This window comes from Gasterosteus aculeatus, chromosome 13 (genome assembly GCF_964276395.1).
Source record: "Gasterosteus aculeatus chromosome 13, fGasAcu3.hap1.1, whole genome shotgun sequence".
Classification (NCBI taxonomy): Eukaryota; Metazoa; Chordata; class Actinopteri; order Perciformes; family Gasterosteidae; genus Gasterosteus; species Gasterosteus aculeatus.
In genome coordinates, this window is record NC_135701.1 from 9,073,780 (window position 1) to 9,097,287 (window position 23,508).

General features: G+C 42.1%; 1 protein-coding gene across 2 annotated transcripts in view; it reads left to right on the plus strand.

The window, feature by feature from the left end:
* Window positions 1-21,991, plus strand: part of ntrk2a (neurotrophic tyrosine kinase, receptor, type 2a) — a 55,595-nt gene extending 33,604 nt beyond the window's left edge. Inside the window, exons 13-19 of one of the 2 annotated variants that reach the window (XM_078087390.1) lie at window positions 5,877-6,065; window positions 10,552-10,682; window positions 13,894-14,066; window positions 14,288-14,443; window positions 14,934-15,024; window positions 19,861-20,019; window positions 21,585-21,991. In XM_078087390.1, the coding sequence (XP_077943516.1) occupies window positions 5,877-6,065; window positions 10,552-10,682; window positions 13,894-14,066; window positions 14,288-14,443; window positions 14,934-15,024; window positions 19,861-20,019; window positions 21,585-21,770 (1,085 nt within the window). In that variant the 3' untranslated portion in view covers window positions 21,771-21,991. The remainder of the gene's footprint in view (window positions 1-5,876; window positions 6,066-10,551; window positions 10,683-13,893; window positions 14,067-14,287; window positions 14,444-14,933; window positions 15,025-19,860; window positions 20,020-21,584) is intronic. The other variant, XM_078087391.1, reaches the window with a different exon arrangement.
* Window positions 21,992-23,508: the final 1,517 nt, after the last annotated feature.

The following is a 23,508-nucleotide window of genomic DNA, read 5'->3' on the forward strand; positions in this document are numbered from 1 at the left end:
CCACAGTGGACTTATCCAGACTTACTTATTATGTACCATTCAATCGTTATTAACAGGTTGAAGATATGCATGTAAAAAGGTTGCGAGGTGATCAGTTTTTTATAAATATGTTTTAATCTGAATATTTTATTACGTGAAGCATGAAGTATCTGGTGCGATGATGACCTGATATTACAGAACCGGAAACACAACAACACGCTTTCTTCTTTTTTCACACCTTAATTCCTCTCACTGTCGCCTCCTTCCCCGCTTCCTCGTTTTCACATCTCTGACCACCTCAGGGTGCCGTCGGTAGGAGGAACTGGTCTTCCAGTGTGTCTGATGAGAAGGTGAATGTGGGTTGAATATTAAAAATAGAAAAGATCACAGAGAGATACGGGAAAAAAACAAGATGACGAAAGAAAGCGGGGTGGACAATACGTGACGCGAGACCGACGCAGGAAGACAGCGAGAGGAGCGCAAGTGTCTATTTTTACCGGTGGTGGGTACAGAGAACGGGGGAATGTGATAGGCCTCTGCATCAGGCCAAAGAGTAGGAGGATCTTATGCCTGCACAAGCAGATTCGTACGGACATTTAACAAACTGCAATGCAGAGGAAATGTTACCCATACCGGATCTATCCTTCCCTCTCACTGGACCCTTCTCCCTCTTTAACGCATCTTTCCCTTTTTTTTGTAACCTTTTAACCTTGTATCTTTGGAAACAGCTGCCATTTACCGCTGAATTGAAACATGACCAATACGTACCCATTCAGTAGGTAAAACATGCTAATGATGTTACGAATAGTCCAAAGGTTTCTTTTCTGCCGGCTCTCCTCTGTCTGCCTCCACTCCCCTGCATCCCTGCATGCAGCTTCCTCCTCAGTCGATAGATTACTTCCTGTGTTCGGCAGGGTGACAGCACAGTTTAGACACGGCAGAGTTCAGATTACCAGTGACTGTATGTCTGCACGCATCGCAATGGACTCAAGGGTTCACCGAGATCTCTTGGGGTCGACGGGGGCAGAAGTGCTGTGTTTGCCCTGAAGCCTGAACAACTAAGCTGTTTTAACAGACAGAGTGGCAGGCCCCGATGTCCCTTAAATCCCATAATAGCCTCTCTGCATCCATTGCCCTGAGCGACGAGCATCGGTGAACGGCTTCAGGTGGGCCGAGGTGTGTACCCAGCGAGCCTAAGGTGGATCAATGCCTGTCACTCACAGTTCTCCTTTTTAACTCCACTCCATTGTCGGCACTCGCCATAAAACTCCCGCTCCACAAACCCCAAACCCTCGGGCTCCCACAGAAGAGCTGAAGAGTGGAACGTTGTGTTTGACTCACAATCATTGGTGAGAGCTGAATGTCACCTGAAACATTTGGGGCTAAAACCAAAACATTTGCATGATTTTGTTTTGCAGCCAAACACCGCTAAAAGTTCTTTGATTTAACGTGAGGTGTGATTGGCCCACCGCGACAGCGGTTACCACCCATTCAGCCGTGGGTTTTCTGCCTCTCGCAGATAGCCGCTGGTAAGCACTCAGTGGGGGTACTTTGAGGTCGATGACGACTAACAAGACGTGCCAGCAGCAGTGTAACAGCACCGCCAATTATATGTATTACCACAACAACTTATACACATAACACATTTTATTTCCCCCATTTTTTTAGTGTGATGTCATCACAGAAGATGAGAGCAAGTTAAAAACTAAAGTTAAAGCTTAATAGAAGCTGAATTTGAATGTAAAATAATGGCATTGATAACTCATTTGAATTTTATTTGCACTGAATTTGAGAAAATTCAATACACCAATTAAATTTTACAAATACAACATTCAACACAATTTCATCTTCATTGCTTTTTTTTCCAATCAGGAATCCACTGGACTCCCTCATCTCTATGAACCTCTGTAAATAAACCAGAATAGAGTGTAACTGAATCAGAGCAGAGTCTACTACAACCGTCCAGCTATTCCATGCACCAAAACAAGCGCTTCAACATGATGATATGATGATAATTATTAAAAGAAGGCAGAGCTGTGTGTGGGAAGCACGTCTCTCATTCACATCACATACAATAAGAGCAGCTGATTTTCTGTGCAACAAACCACTTCAGCTTTGACTGATATGAAATGAAGTACTGGCCGCTGTTGATATCGCTTCATGGGAACATTCTCAAACAATACCAGCCATATTTGTTAGGTGCATTTTTAGCTCATGTGACTACTACCATCATCACTTTAACGTGCAATAATAATAATAATAACACAGAATGACTCAGAGGTGCATTTTACTACATTTGATTTAATACTTAGCACTCATTTCTTCTCTGTAAATAAGAAATACTGCAGATACAACATGGGTGTCCAAACATAATTTTGACTCATGTTTTTGTTTTTTACACTACAGCACTTAATTTTCTATCATCTCCTCCACTTTCAAAGTGGATTTTATATTTCCATCCATCTTGACGAGGTTGTATATTATTGTCGATTAAACACATCAACTCCATTTCAGCGGGCGTCCAGCACTCTCCGTAAACCTCTAATGAAGCCGGCCGTGTGGACTCATTTATTTAACAATGACACAGAGCTGAGCTCTGATTGGAGGACAGTATTACCCAACCTCCCCTCGACAGAAACAGCTGTTCAAGAAGACACAGGGACAAAGCTGATCTAGAATCAGACCTACAGGAGCAGCCTCCAAATGGCTTGTTAAATTATGTGTAACGAATGGCAACTTCATTCGATTGCTTTGATCATCAATCTTATTTTTAACAGTAACATTGTACCCACCACGAAGCGTGTGTGTGGTCGCATATGGGTGGCACAAAGGGAGTTTGGGGGAGGGGGGCTTCTAGTCTCCCACAAAATGCACTTTGACTTCAACCTGTTCAACTTTGAAGGCAAGGCCATGTGTTTTATTGACTGTTAACCCAAGCGTATCCCTGCCAGACTGCGAGGAGCTGCAGGCTGCACCAGTTTAAACATCGGTTCCATATCTATTAACAGCACTGGGTCGTGACCTGACCCCACTTATACCCTCACCTCTCCTGTGCATCTCTCTTTCCTCCCTCTACCTCCGCATTCTACATCTTATCATCCTCCTTTTACCAAGTCGCTCCCTGTGGACCTTCTCATTCTCATATACACACACACACACACACACACACGCACTAACATGCACGCAGGCTCTTGTTGCCCCTCAGCTTAACGGTATTTATAATGATCCGACCCTGGGACCTCTCTGCGCTAATGATCTTCGGCCCCTCCCAATACAAACACACACACACACACACATGCTGACAGACAATAACCTGCTCTCTGATATGCGGCATGTCTTTCTTTCCCCCTTTGTTACGTTGGGATAATCTCAGAGCGGTAAACATGGGGAGTAATTAGACAACTCAAACAGCCCAAAACTAACAGCCTCATGTCTTGAATGCAAAAATGTCTCCAGTGATTGGGAACAATCGAGCAGTTTGCTACTGGCAAATGTAAGATACACAATGTTTCCCTCCCATGTTGGGATGCTGAAATAGTGTTTGAGGGGAAATAAGAAGTATTCCTTCGTTTAAGAACATCAATGAAATAAAATACAGTCTTACAGTATTTATATTTGTTTTTAGGTTTTAATAGACAGTTTAATCTAAAACTAATCATGCTAAAAGCAATAATTTCATCTTCATCTGATGATTTGCACGTTTTCAGATGAACTAAACAATTTAACCTGCGTTCCTGGGTTGTCAAAGTCAAAATGTTATCAGCATTTTAGGAGATTAAAAAAGGCATTAAAAGACTGAAATAACACAAATCATCTTCAACATCAAGGCAAAAAAAAGGTTTACTTTTTTCTTCTTTTTTTCAACAAATCTTTATTTCCCTACATGAGTAGGTCATACAATATATTACCAAATACAAAACCTAATGAGAGAAATTCACATTATCTAGTACAAATAAGTAGGAAGAATTTACATTTTGTAGACATGATTTCCAGCGGTAACAATTATCTGTAATGAGTGAAAACAATTTACATAATTGTGAGTTACATCTGAAAATTGCATTTTTTTCATTCACCCCAAAACGTGTTTGGTATTTGTCGTTCATCGCTCTTTAGAGTCCATTCATTGAAAGTGACACATTAGTATACATGTCTGGTCCTGAGACACAGAGAGATGCGGCAGGACGACACTACAGCTCAACACACAAACACACACACGTGTACATCCCCCCCACACAAAAAATAAACTATTATGCTCTCGCTCTCCTACTTTTTCTCTCTCTCAGAGTTTTCAATTCTCATGAGTCACCAACACACACACACACACACACACGTCCTCGCACACAAACAAGCTCTGTTTCTCCCTCTCAATCAAGCGCTGTCAGCAGAGCGAGAGCCTGATACGAGGCCAGGGACACGGGAAATGAAAGATGTCAACCACTCTTACAATTGAGCAGGACGGAGCACATGAGAGGGAATACGTGACCGCTGCTTTGAGCTCATGGGAAATTAATCTCAACTCATGATGCAATATTTGTTTTTAGCTAATGCATTGTGTCTTGAGGTGGTCTGGAGGAGGACTGTATGAATATGATTCCAAGTGCCTGCAATTCTAAAATAATAATGTTTCCTGGGCAAACGGACCCATGATCTAACTCGTCTTGTACTGTTCTTTTCTTATTTTTTCTACTGACACACATTGAAGATAAAAAACCCAAACTAGATGGAAGCATACACTTATCAAACACACACACACACTCTCTCTCTCTCGTCCTCACCCTTAAATCAGTGAAGAATGCATAAATTAGTAAGAGGCAAGACCATCACTCACCAGCTTTTATTACGGTCCTTGTAGGACTGTGGCCTGAAAAGCAGTAATTTGCTAACCCCTCCGTGCACCTGAGTGATAAAGATGATTTACAAGTGGTGCCTGTTATCATTAAGTTAAGTTGTGTGTTACCATAGCATTTTATTATCTGGTACAAACAAAAGGTTGGTTGTATGATTTACAACAAGTCCTCTTCATGTCCTCCTAATGGCTTTATTTTTTAACATTCACCGTGTTCTGGCTGAGAAAGAGACTGAATATAGAAAAGCTTATTTTCTCCGCCAGCTTCCTACAGGCCTTCGTCTTTTTTTTTCCTTATCCAGCTTAACCGGCTTTGTAGAAATACTCCTTCATTGGCCTCTTTTCTTGACTTCATCATTAAATGCTGCAGAGCTTGACCTAAAAAAATACAGCCCGGCATTCCAACATGAAAACAACCACTGCTGTCAAAGTACCTCTTGCTATTCTTCAGGGTTACTCCTCTAATAGGACGGCTACAGGCATAGCTGCTTATCGTCCACACAAAGAAACCAAATCCGCCGTACGGGAGATGCTAACTCCGCCTCCTCCTTCCTCCACTTTTCTCATGTTGCTGGTCCTCTGGCTTCTTGCAGTGCGGTCGCACATCCAGATGTGTGAGTGTTGGCCGGTGCTCAAGTGTGGTTAGCTGTCAGAAACCATGAATGTGCAATGGCCAACACAAACTGTACTTGACTGTACTTCTATTATCACAATTGGCGCAATCTATTGACTATTTTTTACCATTTCAAAAGACACACAATGCTGCAATAAAACACAATGCGCATGTGCGTTTTGTTAACGTACACGCTGTAATGTTTTGAATATAAGTGATGTCGCTCTCTCCTCTTTGATGTCTACTGTGATCAATAATAGCAGCTTAACCTCCCCGCTTTATTGCCTTATCTCTTCAATCTCTGCCAATAACGGCTTAACAACTTAATTCATCCTCTTGTGTTTTAATACCATTAACAGGGCTGCGATGTGGACCGAAATGTTCACGCAGGACTTCATTGCCAAGATAACCGAACTCCCTCTTTCTCCGCTCTCTCAGGATCATCTTCGGTGATCAGTAACGACGACGACTCGGCCTCCCCTCTTCATCACGTGTCCAATGGAAGCAACACTCCTTCATCCTCAGAGATGGGCCCCGACGCGGTGATCATCGGCATGACCAAGATCCCAGTGATAGAAAACCCCCAGTACTTCAGGAGCACCAACAGCCTGCTCAAAACTGACACGTGTGAGTAGAAACCTCACTTGTCCTTCATGTGTGAGCCAAATGAACTGCGTTAACAAATGCCTAACAACCAATTATGAGCAATGTGCAGTGGAGGCGACTGCTCCTGTGTTATGCATGGAGATTACCATGGCAACACCTTTCCCTGCTTTCATGGCAATGACCTTGGAGCTTCCGATGATAAGCTGTCAATTCTGAGAGAGAAGTGGCGTAACAGAGGGTGTATTTAATGGAGTGGGTTTTCTTTTGTGTATGCCCTGGCATTAATCCATACGCACATTTGAGACATCCACGTTGGACTCGTACATGCATATCACCAGAGCCGATGGCAGCCAAAAGTACAAGGGGTCTGTTTGCCGTTACGGGGAGCGGTGGAAGCGGAAAGGAGATAAAGGAAACATGAGGAGATCCGAAGAAGACAATCGTTGAACAGACAGAGAGCACACACTGATATTGACCTAGTCCATCAGCAGGACATTGGGACTATTGGCAAGTAATAATACCTTCACCGAGCTTTGGCCTTGCGATGCAATAAATTGTGAAACCGCGTGTGTGTTTGTGTGTGTGCGCTCCTATTATCGAGGGCACAGTTGAAGGACATAAATTATAATTAGAGGTTGACCTCTTTGGTTGTGCGTTATTACTAAAAGATAGACTGGGATTTACAGCAGAGAGACAGGTATGAGGGCACTGAGGATCAATGAGCATCAATAACATACCGCTGCGTATCTGTGTGTGTGTGCGTGTTTTTAGTATCCTGCAGGCATTACAGCGATTACTCTGTACCCTTCTTTTACTCGCAAACAAGCAGCATAAATACTGAAAGTATCTGACCGATTATTTGGCACCGACCCGAGCAAAAGCATTTGAAAGAGACAGTTCTGCAAAGTGTCACTCGGTTGCTTGCCAGGAGCTGAACTCTTTTAAAACATTAGTCTTAACTAGCTTGTGGCCTGTAAAGTCAAATACAAGCTTTAACTCCAAAGTTGGCACAGACCACTTCCTGGCAGCAATAAAGCAACACTTACTCAGCAGAGATGATGGATCCTTGTGTAATTACGGGATCTGTTGGTTGCAAAGCTTCAGTTGTGCAGCTTACCTCTGAAGTTACCACCTCATTAACAATAATTACCTCGGATGAGCAACCGTGGTTGGAGACTGTGTTGAATGCTTTTTGAAACACTTGGGAGGAAAACTCCAACGGACTTGCGTCGGTTGGAAATACTGTGTGTGTGTTTCTGTAATCCCCCTTAGCGGTATTTATTAGCATCAATACGTCAAGCAACTCAAGCAAGGATGTAGTATGGAAGTATTAGTTAAAATGTTCAAGTTGTATCAAATGGATTTTTTGAGGATATTCAACAACTACTTAGACCGGAGGTGTCAAACTCATTTTAGGTAGGGGGCCACATACTGTCCACTTTGGTGTCACGCGGGCCGGACCAGCCTACGATGGTCCGGTCGACGGACTGAAAATACGCTCCTTTGCTGTCATGATGAGAGTTCTGGAGTTGTTTAAAGGACTATTTCTTGGAGGCGAGCTGTCTCCCCGTTAACGGTCTGTGTGCTGAGCTAAGCTAAGCTAAGCTAACTGGCTCGAGCTGCATGTCAAATCTGTCGTCGAACTATGGCATGAAAGAAAACATAAACATCTCCCAGAACTGAAAAAAAAACCTTAAGCAAAACCTCAAGGGGAATAAAAAAAGGACCTGGCCTCAGTTTCTCCAGTAGAAGCTGCATCCCTGATCTGGAGGAAAGATTTATCTTTCTTCATCTTGTGACGTTACACCTTCCTCTTGGCTTCATCAATTTTTCCACCGTTTTTTTTTCCAGCAAATTCTCTGGGGTTTTAATTTGTTCCATCTAGGGGATGAGGATTAACATCTCTTTCTGTTCTGGAAAATGTTATTCACAAGTCAAAATGTGCGTGCAGTAAATTAAAACAGCCTTTCACACGGACACACACACACACACACACTCTCAGCCTGTGAAAAGGTCACAAATAGCCACACCTGATAGGACGGCACGTTGTTGGGAGCGTTGCCTGAGCAGAGGAGTGTGTTGAAAAAGAAAAGGAAATAAACATGAAGTGACATGAAGTGCATGAGGAACTTGATCGAGAGAAGATGTGAAGTATCTGTCTCTTTGAAAGCATCTGTGTCTCTTTGACATGTCTCATTACATGGTTCAAGTCAATGTCAGCTTCCAGGGCCATGAGAAGATTTTTGGGTAAAAAGAGGGAAGAAGAAAGAGAAGAAGAGGCAGATGAGGAAAAGTAGAATAATTATGTCCCGAGACATTAATTGATTTGGTTGTTTATGAGATGCAGATTAAGGAGGATAGCTGTGAGAGGTGTCTCCTTTGGGAAATGTGGAGCGATCGGAGGACCGGTGAAAAGGACACATGGGAAAATATGGGAGAGGAGGTGGTTGATGGGAAATACTATTCCTCTTGACGTTAATCTTGTCAGTGCCATCATAAACAAGTGATGGAAAATGAGTGATGGAGCAATAGAATGGGGAAGAAGGTGTGCCTGGATGTTAATGTTTAGATGAGTAACGAGAATAGGGAGGAATAAGTGATAGAGCAGCAGGATAATAAATTAGCGAGAATTTAGAAAAACATCAGAGAGCGAGAGTGTAAAGTTTGGTAAATGGGGGATAATATTTCTGTGGATCTTAATCAAGGATACTGATTGAAAAGAAGAGGAGTGATGAAAGCGGGCTGGAAGGAGTGTACAATTGGCTACGACAGACAGAGGGAGAGCAGAATTCATGAGAAATATGAGGCCATCCAAAATAAAATAACTTGATTACTATGCAAAGCAATTATGGGACATTTTGAATACATTAATGCACAATTAGTTGCAATGAGATAGTATGAATGTAACAATAAAGACACATTTAAAAAGTAAGGAAAAACAGCACGAAAGGCTACAACATAACATTTTCCTGCCAAAGTAAAGAAAAGCAATGGGAAAAGCAAGGTCTGCACTCTTCAATGTATTTCCTATTTGAGGATGTTAATTGTAGGAGATTTGGTGCGAGGCATTTTCATGGATGAACGCTTATTACACAAGCTTTGTAGAAAATGCGGTGAGGTAATTAGCTGGTTAAATAGTGAATAGTTGGCTTGTGGGTATGAGTGTATTGTGCGCAACTGCTGCTGCAGAGGGAGTTGTGTGTAAGTAATACATATTAAACATATATTTAGATAAAAACACTGACTAAGCCGAAGGCATAACCCTACTAACCTTCATCTTTTAAACATCATGTTTAGCCTATTGAGCGGCCCGTTTTTACACAACGTGTACGCACACTCATGCATCACTACGTTGCCTAGCAACGTTCTCCTATGAAGAGTTACAATCAACACAGCGTGTTGACACACTCACCTTTCTGAGCGGCTCCGTGTGAGCATTGTGCACTGCGGAGTCCTCCAAAATATCTGGTCCACGTTCGACATCTTTGAAGCTTTTCTGTCACACCGAAGCTCTCGAACGTCTCCAAACACTTTGAGGTGTTCACACCTGTCCCCCGCAAAACAGGTGGGAGCCAAAATGACTCACGTGGCATGAAACAGCATTTAAAATGTTAAACGTATAGATATATAAATATTTTCACCATTTTGGGTTAGGTTTTTTCTTTCCCGAAATGAATTCTGGCGATAAATTTTTTTGTACAAATACTACAGGAAAAACATAATTCTTAGGATACAGACTTACACTGTACAAAGCCTACGAACACACGTGTTTGTTCCTCACCACCGCATTGTTAGATGCTTTTAAATACTGTATCTGATGTGGACATTCTCTCTCTCTCTGTGTCCCCTTCTTTCTGCGTCCGTACCATATTGGGTTATGCTGGACCTCGGTAGCTCACAGTGTAGATCGATGCGGCTTCTGGTTTTAATGTGATATTCTGAGTGGACAACTTTTCTTCAAATGCTCCTCTTAATCACATCACAGATAAATCTGTGTGTTAAAGAAGAACCCAGGTGCATGTGTTATAGGATAAAATGGGTTTCGTTGCATGTATACAAAAGAACGTCATAACGTATAATGACTATCGTCAGTTTGAACCATTTTCAAGAAGTCAGCTGGCGCGCAGTCGTGAGTTACTAGAGCAGATTTGTAGACCAGACATGAAACGGAGAGAGAGACACAAACATATTCAAGATTCACGTTATAATAAAAACATGATTAAATTAGTGTATGACACCAACAGAGAAACATTTGAAAAATGTAGAAAATCTCACATAACAGCTCACCTTGCCAAAAAAGATAAATCTGTAAAATGATTTCTTTCTTTTCATATTGTTGTAATTGTGTTGTAGTCTAGTCATGCTGCCATAAAAAACACGCAGACAAACACGAAACAAAAAACACAGCAAATGTTGTTTTACAATATTCAACACATTTATTTGATAAATGGCAGGATTTTTAATCCATTTTAAAGGGAATTTCCCTTTATCTCTCCCCTTATTGCAGTTGTCCAGCATATTAAGAGACACAACATCGTGCTGAAGAGGGAGCTGGGAGAGGGAGCTTTTGGAAAAGTCTTCCTGGCCGAATGTTACAACCTTTCACCTGACCAGGAGAAGATACTGGTGGCTGTCAAGGTAATGTTGGTCCTACTTAAACTTTATTTACTTTAAGTGTCTTATTTTCTTTGTAAAAGTACATGAATTTTTTTCCATATTTGTTGCCTTATTCAGCCTAAAATGTGAGATTATTAGTCCAAGGGAGAAAAAAACACAAAAAACAAACTTCAACAAAGAAAGATCATCCAGTCCTTATTACAAATAAGTGGTTTGAAATTACAGCGAGGCTTGTTTAAAACAAGACTTTGAAAACCCCTGCTGGTTATTGGCTCCTCGTGGTCTCTGTGGGCCACAAGACATTTATTTGACATTTTAATTTAATATATATTTACAGTTTTACAGCAGATAGATACTTTGGACGAATGTTTGCCACCTCCTCACCTCCACTGCCTCCGCTGTTGTTAAGGGCCCCTCTAAAGCGTTTCGCTTTCAGCCAAAGGTGGAATTACACTCAAACCGCTGACTTCCAGGGTCAAATTGAATGGTTTACCAGGGAGCATCCTCCCATCACAGGTTTCCGCTCATGCATCTCTCCATCAAGGATGCTTTCTCCCCTGGTCTGTGGTGAAACACGATCTCATTGGGGGAGATCTTCTCATTAACAATACATGACCTGTGAGCCCCCCCCCCCTCTATCTGTCCTCACTTCCTCTGTCTTCCGTTCTTCACCTCTAACTCTCACCTGCCGTGCTTCGGTCCTCTGCAGCAGTTCTTCTTACTGCTCTCCTTTCCTCAAATCCTCCTTGTTGGCCCGCTGATGTTTGCTGCCAGCTTAGCTTCAGCTCAGTCTGAGCTCTCAGTAAAATATGCACCTGAAAATTCCACGGAAGCACAAAATGCTGTGTGTTGCTGTGCAGAATGTCAAATCAGGAAAAACATTATACAATCTACATTAAATTAACACTGAAAGCAAAGGTCCATGCGTGTATTTGAATTCTTTAGTTATTAGGGTAACGTCATTGATTTAACTCTCACAATTAGCTAATGTACCACCTGCTTACAGCACACGCTTCCTCCTTGTTTTGTCTGGTTTTTAACTAGTATGACTAACCACTTCCCTCTAGTTGGCCTTTCCTCCTCATTCTTGTTGCTACATTAACAAAGAGGAGACGTGATGAAATCTGGTGGAAACCCATTTTTTAAATTATACCATTTACTTCCTTAGAAAGTGTGTTTTTTCCAAATTACCAAACCACCGGCTACTTTTAAAGTAACATAATAGGGCGTATTACAACTAGTATATTTAGCACAGGGCACTGGAGCACAGAACCTATGGTACTGGTACTTTATTATGAAAGATTATGAAAGTTTGCATAATTGTCTGGAATTTCAAACATTTCAATGGACGTACATATTAATAATCTACATAATAAACTCATAGATTTGCCAGTGCATTCAATTACCAATACTCATCCTTGTGTTACCTTTGACCCGGGAGAAAGCATGTTGAGCTCTTCCCATAAGTACCTTCCTCATGTACACACTGTACTCGTGCTGCAGTCTGCCATGCATGCTACATTAGAGAAACATGTACACAACATCAAAATGACCTACATGCGATAATGGGCCTTAATGTCTCAGCTTCAAGAGTCATATATCATCAACCAGTCAGCCATAACACAGCAACAACTTTCATAGTTACTGTACACATCATACATTTCGGGGCCATCTACCAACTGGCACACTTTAGCAGGTGCAGATACACAAAGAAATATGTATGCGCCCATATGCACGCTTACACTCCTGCATGCCATCAGTCATGAGCACCCAGCACTCTCAGCCAGGTTGCCTTCGCACATGTAAATGTGAGTCACTACATTCTTGGGCGAGAGGTTGTTGATTCCTTATTATTTGTCCAGGGACCTGAATATGTGCAGACTGGATGACTAACAGTGTAATATCATGGCTTCTAGCCTGGGAATTAACGCAGCAATGAGTTCAGAGATGTGATCATTCATACGGCAGCTAGATGTTTCTCACAGGAAACGTCTCTGAGTTTAACATTAAGTATAGATTGAATCCAAAAGTTTTAAATAGCTTAATTAACATTTGTTAAATCATTCCCTAATGCGAACAAATGCTGCCAGATAATGGTTGATTAGTTTCCTTCTTCCAGGAACTCACTTTGCCCTTTTACCTTCTTCGTGTAACGGCTTTTTAGAAAAAGAGAAACTTATTTTTGAGTCTATTAATGTATGACCAAACCATACAAGTGGTAGGGTTACCAAAGGTCAAAGACACTGCCTTTTAAATAATGTATACTCCCTCAGAAAAGGATTTACTAAGGCCATCAATAAGGAATTGTAAACTGAACAATCAAACCGAAATGTCAGGCTTTGAGAGGAAAAGCAACGCAGCTTTACTATACACGTATTTCTAAGGGAGGTTGGAGTGCAGGGTTTCATACTGTATCCATATTGTGCTTATCCCGCATCGTCAAGTAGTATATCACATTACAGCCTGTAATGTACACATGACCAAGCCTGTGATTGATACATGATTGGGGGAACATGTAGGTGGGTGGAGTTACAGTCTGTCTCTTTTTCCGCTATCTCAGCGATTCAGCTGGGAGGTCGCTGGTCATTTCCATCTGCTTGAGATTTCTGAATGACTTCCTTTTGTCCTTTAAACCTAACAGGAGCTTATTTATGGGATGTTAGATCAAAGACAGACCAACTAAAAAAACACGCACACACTCAAGGTGGAAAGTGAACACAGATCCATGTCATATACTATAGGAAGACTATCAATTATTCATATGGAACAAGAGGAATTTTCTATTTTTCTCTTCTTCTGATGTAGAATGAATACAGATCCAGTACCACTTTATTTTTCTTCAACTCTCCCTCTCGCTCTCTCTCTCTCTCTCAGGCCAGCTTTTATGTTTCTTCCAGAGATGCTGGCATTTGAGAATATCCCTGATATATTTCCTAATTAACTGGAAGGGGAAAAGATTTGTGGGAATATAATGAATGTAAGCAGTGTTGTGCATCGTAATGGCTGACATTAATAAGGAGTTTGTTCCTGCTCTGCCATTTCTATCTGTCCTTACTTGTGTGTGCCAAGTTGCTGTGACTCAATTTTACAAGACATTTGCTTTCTTTCCTTGTCGACCTAAAAGATCGGAGTGGACTGGATGCACTGTGAAAATGACTAATCGGCAATAGTGCACGCAGCACAATGTGCACATTTGTCAGTGCGTTAAGATGTCCCTTCTTTGTATATGCAGACACTCAAAGAGGCCAGTGAGAATGCAAGGAAGGATTTCCACCGTGAGGCTGAGCTGCTGACCAACCTTCAGCACGAACACATTGTCACTTTCTATGGGGTCTGCGTGGACAGCGACCCACTCATCATGGTGTTTGAGTACATGAAACACGGAGACCTCAACAAGTTCCTCAGGCAAGGCTCTTTTTCTTCCTTTACATGAAAACGTCATCAAACAATAGACCAAGCAGATTGTACAGTCAACGTGTCATCTCCACTTTGAGTCCATCTTCGATTACACTATTTTACTTGTTTAAATGATAGAAGAGTGAATAGTAACCAACGCTGCACAGGAAACAACATGACTCCTACAAAAAGTGAGCACACAAGACAATTTAGCATCTGTTTCCTTGCAGGGCTCACGGTCCGGATGCCGTTCTGATGGCCGAGGGCCAAACCACCCGACCTGTGGAGCTGACCCAGTCTCAGATGCTGCACATCGCCCAGCAAATAGCATCTGGCATGGTTTACCTGGCCTCACAGCACTTTGTGCATCGCGACCTGGCCACCAGGTTAGTCTCTGACTCAGTCACATCATTTGCTTCTCATTGCTTATTTGTATGAGCGGAATAAACATTAAACGGATAAATGCATTCAGGCCCTTCTACATTTGAGAACCAATAGATATTTAAGTCAAGACAGACTTTTTTCAACAATTGGCCATTGTTATGAAATAACTGCTACAATTACCTGTTGTAGTCCTTATTTATAAGTTTATGAATTTGGACATGTTAATATAAAAAACAAGAACGGATATTCTGTAAAACAGCAGCTATCAATTGTTTATGACTGATGAATTAACTTCTCAATGAGTGAGTACAATGTCTCACATGGCTAAACAACACAAAAGGTATGTGAAGCAACCAATGAATACTATTCAAAAATGAGAAGCGATACAAATCAAGTTCCAAACACATATGTGACAGAGGTTAATATCCTGCAACTCAAGCTATGTTTCTCCGGTACAAAGTTTGTTGTGTGGTTGTGTCTGTTGTTCAACAGGAATTGCCTGGTGGGCGAGAACCTGCTGGTAAAGATTGGAGACTTTGGGATGTCAAGAGATGTCTACAGCACTGACTACTACAGGGTAGGTGTACGTGTCGATATCTTTTATGGCCCTTTTTTAGCTTCATCCTTCCCTGCTGCATGCTCCCCTCTGCTCCTTCCCTGCATGGGCATGACTGACGGCGGAGTAACTGTGACAGGATTATTACACTAGGTAGAGCAGTGATATAGAACTTTATGTAAAGGCAAAGCCGGATGAAATCAAATGTAAAGGGGGAGAGGTTAAGTTGCAAGCTTTGTTAGGTCGCGCTTTGTGTGAAATTTATTTTCTGCAACTGAGGGCTAAAACACACAATTTGTTGTAGTCGCTATACACAATATAATGTATTCACTATGCAGTTGTTCATTTTATGTCGCTGCTTTTCGCCAGAGACCGACAGAGCGGAGAGCTGCTTTGCAAACACCAATATATTTAAATATAGTCCTCTCGGGAAAACTAAAGAAATGGATACAAAGAAAACATCTTAACCTTCCCTAAAGAAACCACACTGACAATGACAAGGTGATTCAAGGGATTTCAAACATTACACATATAAATATTACACATAATAAATTATATATTCATTTTTTGTAAATGATATGTGAGTATGTATTTTGTCTTTTGAGTATATGTGTGTGTGTGTGTGTGTGTGTGTGTGTGTGTGTGTGTGTGTGTGTGTGTGTGTGTGTGTGTGTGTGTGTGTGTGTGTGTGTGTGTGTGTGTGTGTGTGTGTGTGTGTGCAGAGGCGTTTAGCAGCTCCACGAGGAGTGTGGATAACTCTGAGCTATTAGAGACAGCTGAGCGGTATGTGTGGTTTTACCACACTATGCTGTGCAGTAATCTTTCCAAAGGCCACGATCTAATAAATTGGACGGATGGATTGATGGTTCTTGACCTTTACACTGTGACAAACTGACTGATACAATGACAGAAAACTCAGGTAATAGAAAATGGTCAGAAACTTGTTTTTTGGATGGATGGAAAACACACACTTTTTTTTGGAGACGTTTAGTCTATATTCAATTTATATATACAATTAAATTCCACATCCCAAACAAGAGAAGCATCTTACATGACCTAAACCACAATGTTGAAAAGATAAAAAAATACAAGATTCACTCATTCCAAATTTGAAGCACATGAAAAACGGACTCTTTTTGTTTTTTGTTTCTTTAACACTGTGGAGATTAAATTTGAAATAAGTAGTTATTTCGGCATTAACATAAATATGTTAAAAAAATAATAATGTTTCCTGACTATTGAAGGCACACAGGAACCCCCTCCTTTCCCTCCTTTAACTCTTCAATAAAGCTAAGTGCCTCGGCTGTAGTCATGGCAACGGGCTAAGGCAGTAGCTGAGAGCCCCGGAGTTGTATCCAACGTTTCTCTGGAAGAAAAGTAATCAGAGAACTTCTGTTTAGTATGCTGAGGCAGTACCAAAGCAAAAGGGGGAGGGTGGGGGTAGATAGCAGGGTGGGAGACGCAGGCAGGGGGGGAGGGTGAGACATGAAAGGAGAGAAAGAACTGGAAAAGAGGGAGAGAAAATGGTAAAGGGAGAAAACAAGACACAAATAAATACCCGAAATGAGAAACGGCCGTACTAGAGCTCTAGAGCAACATCACTGTGCTGAGGCGGCAGCGGAGGGATCGGCAGGCAAGGCAACGTGTGCACAGTGCCGAAGACAAAAACACAATACTGCAGCTTTAGTCATCCACAGAGCCCCACGGCAGAGACAAAGGAACAAAGGATCAGCAAAAAATGTCAACGAAGGACAGAAATGTCGACAGACAACAAAGAACAAGAGAGGCACAGCTTCACCATCCAGTAGAGACAGAGGTGTGTCTGCGTGTGGGTGGGGGTGTGGGTGGTGGGGGGAGTAGACCCAGTCATGCTCTTGCGTCAGAGAGCAGCAAAGATGAGTCAGAGAGGGATTGGACCCCCCGTTATGTGTGTGTGTGTGTGTGTGCGTATGTATCTGTGTAGGGAAATAGAAGCAGAGGCATTGAACTGTAGGGGCCGTGGTGACGTCATTGAATTCCTAATTACACAACGAACCCGACGGGCGCTTCAGAAGACAAAAACCTCCTTGCAACCTTGTCTTGAGAGTTACTTTGAAATGTAAATCGTCCCGTCCAACCCGTACGTTGACATTCTCATGTTCCATTTCTGGTTTGAAATAATCTGATATAAATTCCTCATTATCCTAAGAAACAAACAAATAGCTTAAATCAAATAGCTCAGAATCAAGCCCAGTAGTAACTGTAGGAATTATTCCAGTGTTTGCTTTTGCTCGACCTCAATGATTTATTATTTTACTAGACATGAGTGGAAGCATCACCAAAATATCAGTCATTTCACGCTTTCTGGGCCGGGCCAGGAGAGTAAGTGATTTTCTTCAGGGAAAAAAAACAAAACACACACACACACACACACACACACCGACATAGAAAGAGTTGTTGTTTCCATAGCAACACAGAGGACAATTAAGGTAGGGTTCCTGAGTAAGAGTTAGTCACATCAGCCCCTCCCACACCACATCCCATAATACTTTATTTTTTAACTGGTGCCGTTGCCATGGATACCACAGCCTCCAGGAGGCCACTACAGCGAGCCCACGGCCCTCCTCTGCTTTACTTATCCTCCTTTTTGGAGGCTTTCCTGGAACACTCAGTGGCAGTGGTCTATTGCTGAAATAATGCATATTTATTAGATGGAGAGGGGGAGAGACAGGCAGGCGGGCTTAGAAATGGTGAGGGAGAACGAGGGGGAGAGATTGAAGAGGAGAGACAGAGAGAGGGCAACAGCAAAGGAGACAAAGACTGACGACGAAGCTACTGACAGCAAAGTGGAAACAGAGAAGGAGCTGATGACAGAGTGAGATTCACTGCTCAGTGAAAAAAAAAAGTGTTCGGTCTACAGCTGCTTTTCTTTATATTTGATTGCGATGCCTAGAAGATTTACTCTCAGTTGTTTTCTTTCCTCTGTTTCCTCTTTCTATACAGCCTCGTTAGAGCATTTTGTAAAAGGCTGCCTTCACCCTCTCATACATACTCCCAACGCGCCCAATATTAATATTTTAGACCTTCAGGGAAATTATTAGCTATGATGAATAAAACAAAAATACAAGATGTACGTGAGAAGGTACGCACAGCAAGTGCTTAAGTAATGTCTAAATATACATAGAATAGAATAAAAGAATAAACAATATCTACATCTGACACTTTTTACAGTTTTGAATATAATAATGGTCACACATTTCTGGGTAGTGAAAAATATGTATTACCAATCCATTTTCAGTTTAAACCCGCCATTGGCAAATACATCCCCAAGATTGTTGGTACGGTCCCTCTGAAGATCTTAGTAACTATGACTACCTGCTATTTTTAAATGATTCATTAAATCAGGTTGATCTGAGCTAATAGAGGAAGCTCTAGCATCACAAGCTGTGACATACCTCCCAACACAATATATATATATATATATATAGTATATATTTGTATATATATATATATATATATATCTATGTGCATTTTTATATATTGCTCTTCGGTCCTTCTGAGTGGCAAACCTCTTAATGACCTTCTTATTGAAGTCAAGCTTCTCCTCCGTGGAGAGCAGAGCCAGAGCATTAAGGCGATCCTGTGTCATGGTGTGTTTCTCAGGAAGGAAAAGGCGCCTGTCAATACTCGCCTTGATGAGAACGCGCAAGCTTAAGGCAAAACCAAGGTTGCCCCTGGTTGAGTCTATTCAAGGATGGTGATCGGCTAATTTGTTTGTCACACATTTATTTTAAAAAAGCAAGGGCCTGGTGGTGAAGAGTTAAGGGCTGCAGATATGTTTCCCAGTAAACCCAATGGCACCATGTATGTCATTACTCCATTAAATAACCCTCTGACTAACAAAGAAACATGTCAAGTGTGGGTACCAAGCCGTTAATAACAGGGATACATTTTCTAGTGCTCTCTGTGTGGAGCAATGGACTCTCACCACATATGAACTCAGGCTTTAAGTTACCTTCTCGTTGAGCAGGTTTGGAGTTCAAGCAGTGTCGTATCCATCATGCATATCTAACAGTTTCCACTGTTCTGGAGGTCTCAGGTGAAATTTGCTGCCATGGGTGTAGAAAGTAAAAATAGCGATTGAATACACGATCCAACAGGCTCCGTAGAGAGAGAATAAAGTGAAATGACCAAATGTCTCTCACAGTTCCTGTGATGTACTGAGTGGGATTGCCTGTAGAATTATCCTGTCTGCCAACAGCTGGAACTCCCTCTGAAGACCTTCTGCTGACACACTTTATCTCACGTAATCCACATCTTGCATCGGGCTGTTCACCCAGAAACTTTAGATCGTTCATTTTTTGATCAGTAGGTGGTTGATCCCTGCACAATAAACTTCCAGTGGACAATTGACGAGTGCCTTTGTTGTGAGTGAATATGAACGTCTGAAGGAATTCAAAGCAATGCCTTCTCACCAGTGAGCCCTTCAGTCAAATCAAATGATACGCTGATCTGGAGCGAGGTGGACCACAGTCAAAGGGATGATGCAGTCTGCTGAGCCGTACCTTCACATGTACCTCACCGCCTCATTCAGATGCCTCGGGAGGTAGTTTTGAGCAGTGAAATGTTTGCAGTGCTACTTTAAAATATATTATGGAAATTCCTGAGACAGACAAATGTGAAAAGCTGCGTGACCATACATTTGAAATGCATGAGAAGAATAGAGAATAGCTGGATGAAGAGAATGTGTGGACACTATTAAAAATTCTGTAAATATTTTGGATGCTCACTCTACACGATACTGACTTCATTCTCTCTCTCTTTTCGTGTGTGTGTGTGTGTGTGTGTGTGTGTGTGTGTGTGTGGTGTGGATTGTCTTCAAAGGTTGGAGGTCACACCATGCTGCCAATCCGCTGGATGCCCCCTGAAAGCATCATGTACAGGAAGTTCACCACAGAGAGCGACGTTTGGAGTCTAGGAGTGGTTCTCTGGGAGATCTTCACGTATGGAAAACAGCCTTGGTACCAGCTCTCCAATAATGAGGTGCGGCATGAGAACATCTGTCACAAGGGTTGTATGCGCACAAAAAACAAGTACAGGGTAACAAAACTGTTGTCATCTGAGTGATGGCAAACGACGTTGGAGCAAGTTACTGAAATAAAAGCTTATGTCGGTGTTCTTTGCTGGCTTTGCTGGGCTCACCTGCACAGTGTGGTTGTCTGAGTGGAAATGATCGTTTTCAAAAGGGATCTGAAAATGTTGTGTTTTGTTGTGGATCACATTAAATTTTGTGGTCAAACTCTCTTCCACACATATTTTTACATATGTTTTACAGCCTCTGCCCTTTAATAGGATCTGAATCAGGGGTTTCAGGACGGTAAAGCTCTTTGAAGCAAATATGTGATTAATGACAAAATTATAAATTAACTTGACTTGATTTCAAGCATACAGTGATACAGCTACTCGGAATGAATAATGTGTTTTTATTGGGGTTTGCAGACCAACAAAAAAAAATAGTTCTTAAAATAGTATATTTTAAGAAGATGTTTATTGACCAAAACGTGTTATGTTAGGGTTGTGTACATGTTCTCCATCAGCAAATGTATTAATTAAAGCATTTATTTAAAAAATAACCCTTACTAATGTTCCTTTCGCCACACTCAGGGTCTTGACCCAGTTTCCTGAAAACAATTTTGTGCCAAAGTCATCCAATCCTTCCCTTTCGCTTGAACCGCATGATGTCCTGAACTCTGGTTACAGCTTTCTAACCATGTCAGCAGTCGCTGCTTTCATCCCGATTCACTCTGGTTACATCCAAAATAACCTGTGGCCCTTTGCACGGCCTTCTTTTCCTGTTTATTCTATTATGGCTCCTTCAATTCACAGTTCACTTCCCTCTTGGCCCAAATCTGGTGCTCAGGTGTCTTTTTTGCACACGACAAGAAGTACCAAAGAGAGATATTTATTATTCATCTCTCTGTCTCACAGACAGTCACAGGATGAGCAAGTATCTTACTAAGGATTATGATGAAGATTACAAACAGTGTTCTTAATCATTTAGAGATCTCGATTGTTAATCTTCTTTCTTTTTTTTCCGCATTTTGAAATGACACAGCTGGTTTTTGGAGTACATTGCATTAATTCCTCACTAAAAGCCGGGTATATATATGTAATAGATGAGGAAATGATTCAAAGCTTTATCATCGTAAAATATAGATATTTCACAAAGGGCTCCCAGAGAATGATATATACTCTTTGTACCAGCGAGCTCCCGTCTATGTATTCAGCTATGTTCGCATTAAGTCTTTGAGTGTGTACAAACACTGCATTTCCTCTCACGGTGCTTTTCAAGAATCGGATTTGATTTGTCTGGTTGACTGCTGCAGTGTCGTTCGACTTCACCATTCCAGTAAATCATCTGCTCCGAGTGACATTTTCCCGGTACACCACTGCAGTGAGGTTAAACATCCTCACGCAGCAGACGCTCCATCATCTTCACCCCGCACAAAGTTGTGTTTTTCAGCTTGAATTGTTGAGAAATGTTCTTTTTTGGATTGTCTGCTGACATTGCGCTCCATGTCATCCCTCCCTTTCTTCTTCTTCTATAGGTAATAGAGTGCATAACCCAGGGCCGGGTGCTGCAGCGCCCGAGGACCTGTCCGAAAGAAGTATACGACCTGATGCTGGGCTGCTGGCAGAGAGAGCCGCACATGAGACTCAACATCAAAGAAATCCACTGTCTGCTCCTCAATCTGGCCAAAGCGTCACCTGTATACCTGGATATACTGGGCTGAACACAGGCGGACCATAGAGTGTGTTTGTGTGGGTCCAGGTGTGGATGACTGCTGTATCCTAGTGCGTCTGTGTATCTGAGGTTGCATGCGTATGTGTGTGTGTGTGTGTGTGTGTGTGTGTGTGTGTGTGTGTGTGTGTGTGTGTGTGTGTGTGTGTGCGCGCGCGTCAAAGGGTGGAAGCGGTGACACTTTTGGATTAAATAAAGTGTGTTAATTCTCTTGCAAGTTGTACAGTTATAGCTGTACAGGATGTGAAGCTGTTATCAAACTCTTCATCTCAATCAAAACCTTCAACTCTTCAACTCTCCTCCTCCTCCCCTCCCTCCTTCCCGGAGAGACGTTCACTAGGAGTAATTTAACCTTGTATGGGGTGTGAAATTTATTTTCAAATGCTTTGAAATGAATAGATGAAAATCTGATTAACGGGACTTAACATTTTAATGACTCATACCCCCCGCTGTCTGTCGGACAACAGGAAATTTCAAGGAAACGCAGCTTTGGGAAGAAATTCCGGAAGCTTCGAGACTTTTTGCGTGTAAATATGAAACTGAGACATGCTGAGACATTGCAGAGGACATCGCTCGGTGCTTTGTCGAGCCGTAGAGACACTGTGTTTTCCCGGATCTGGCTGTCTGGCTGTATGTCCATGAGTAACGGTAATGTCAGCATTCATCCGACACGGCTGGAGGAATTGACCACGCGGTGATGATTTACACACTGGTACAACATACAGCAGACCGGCTGTAACGGGAGGAATGACCGGGAGAGGCAAACACGATCTGGTTTCACACCTTCGGATGTGTTGTTGGCTAATTTCACAAAAAAACAACAACAACAACAACGCAATCACTCACAATAGAGTGCCTACTGAAGCTGAGCTGAACTGCTGGTGAAAAAGGCCGAGGTATTCTACTATACTGTGTAGTTGTGAATCCTTTAACTGTATAAACTTGATCTATAATATCTCCTCATGCAAAAGTCTGAGATACATGATCTTAAGGACTTATTCACTCATATTAGCTTTTCTGTTTCCAATTACCTATTTACTTTACTTGCTTGGTCATACAGCACAGGGTAACATGATGACTCCTTTTTTTCCTTCCCACCCCCCTGAAGTGACAGATGCTTCACTTGTGATTTCAAGCGTTCATGTCGGAGGTCAATTGATTCATTTGTCCGCAGCTGTGCGATAATCGGGAGGTCGTGGTTGGGGGGGGGTGGGGGGGAGGGGGGGTTGTAAAAGTTGCTATGGGATGCTGGGTTTTGAGTGGTCGGATCACGGTCAGATGTGTTGGTGACGGCGCTGTTAAAGGTGTGGTTCATCTGGTCAACCCATATTAAATCATCAAGGCTCTCAGCACTCAGACATCCTTGAAAACCACATCTGTGCTGGAGGCTTATGGGAACACACACACACCAACACACAAACACTATATACCTTATCCCGGCATCCCTGCTAGACAAACACACGTTTGAAACACACACACAGACAATGAAAGACACTCAAAACGGGACTAGAAGGAAATTGAATTGTGCATGCTTTATTATTTGAGCGCTGCAGTGCTTTAGCAAGGCCCCGTCCACTGTAATGGTGTAATGTATATTTCATTACAGCCTAATGGGATCCATTAGCACAGTCTCCTCACAGACATTCAAGACTTATTGTTTTATGGCTGAGAAGGAAGGATAGAGAGGAGAGGAGAGATGAAGGAGAAGACAACAGAGAAGGGGGGGGGGG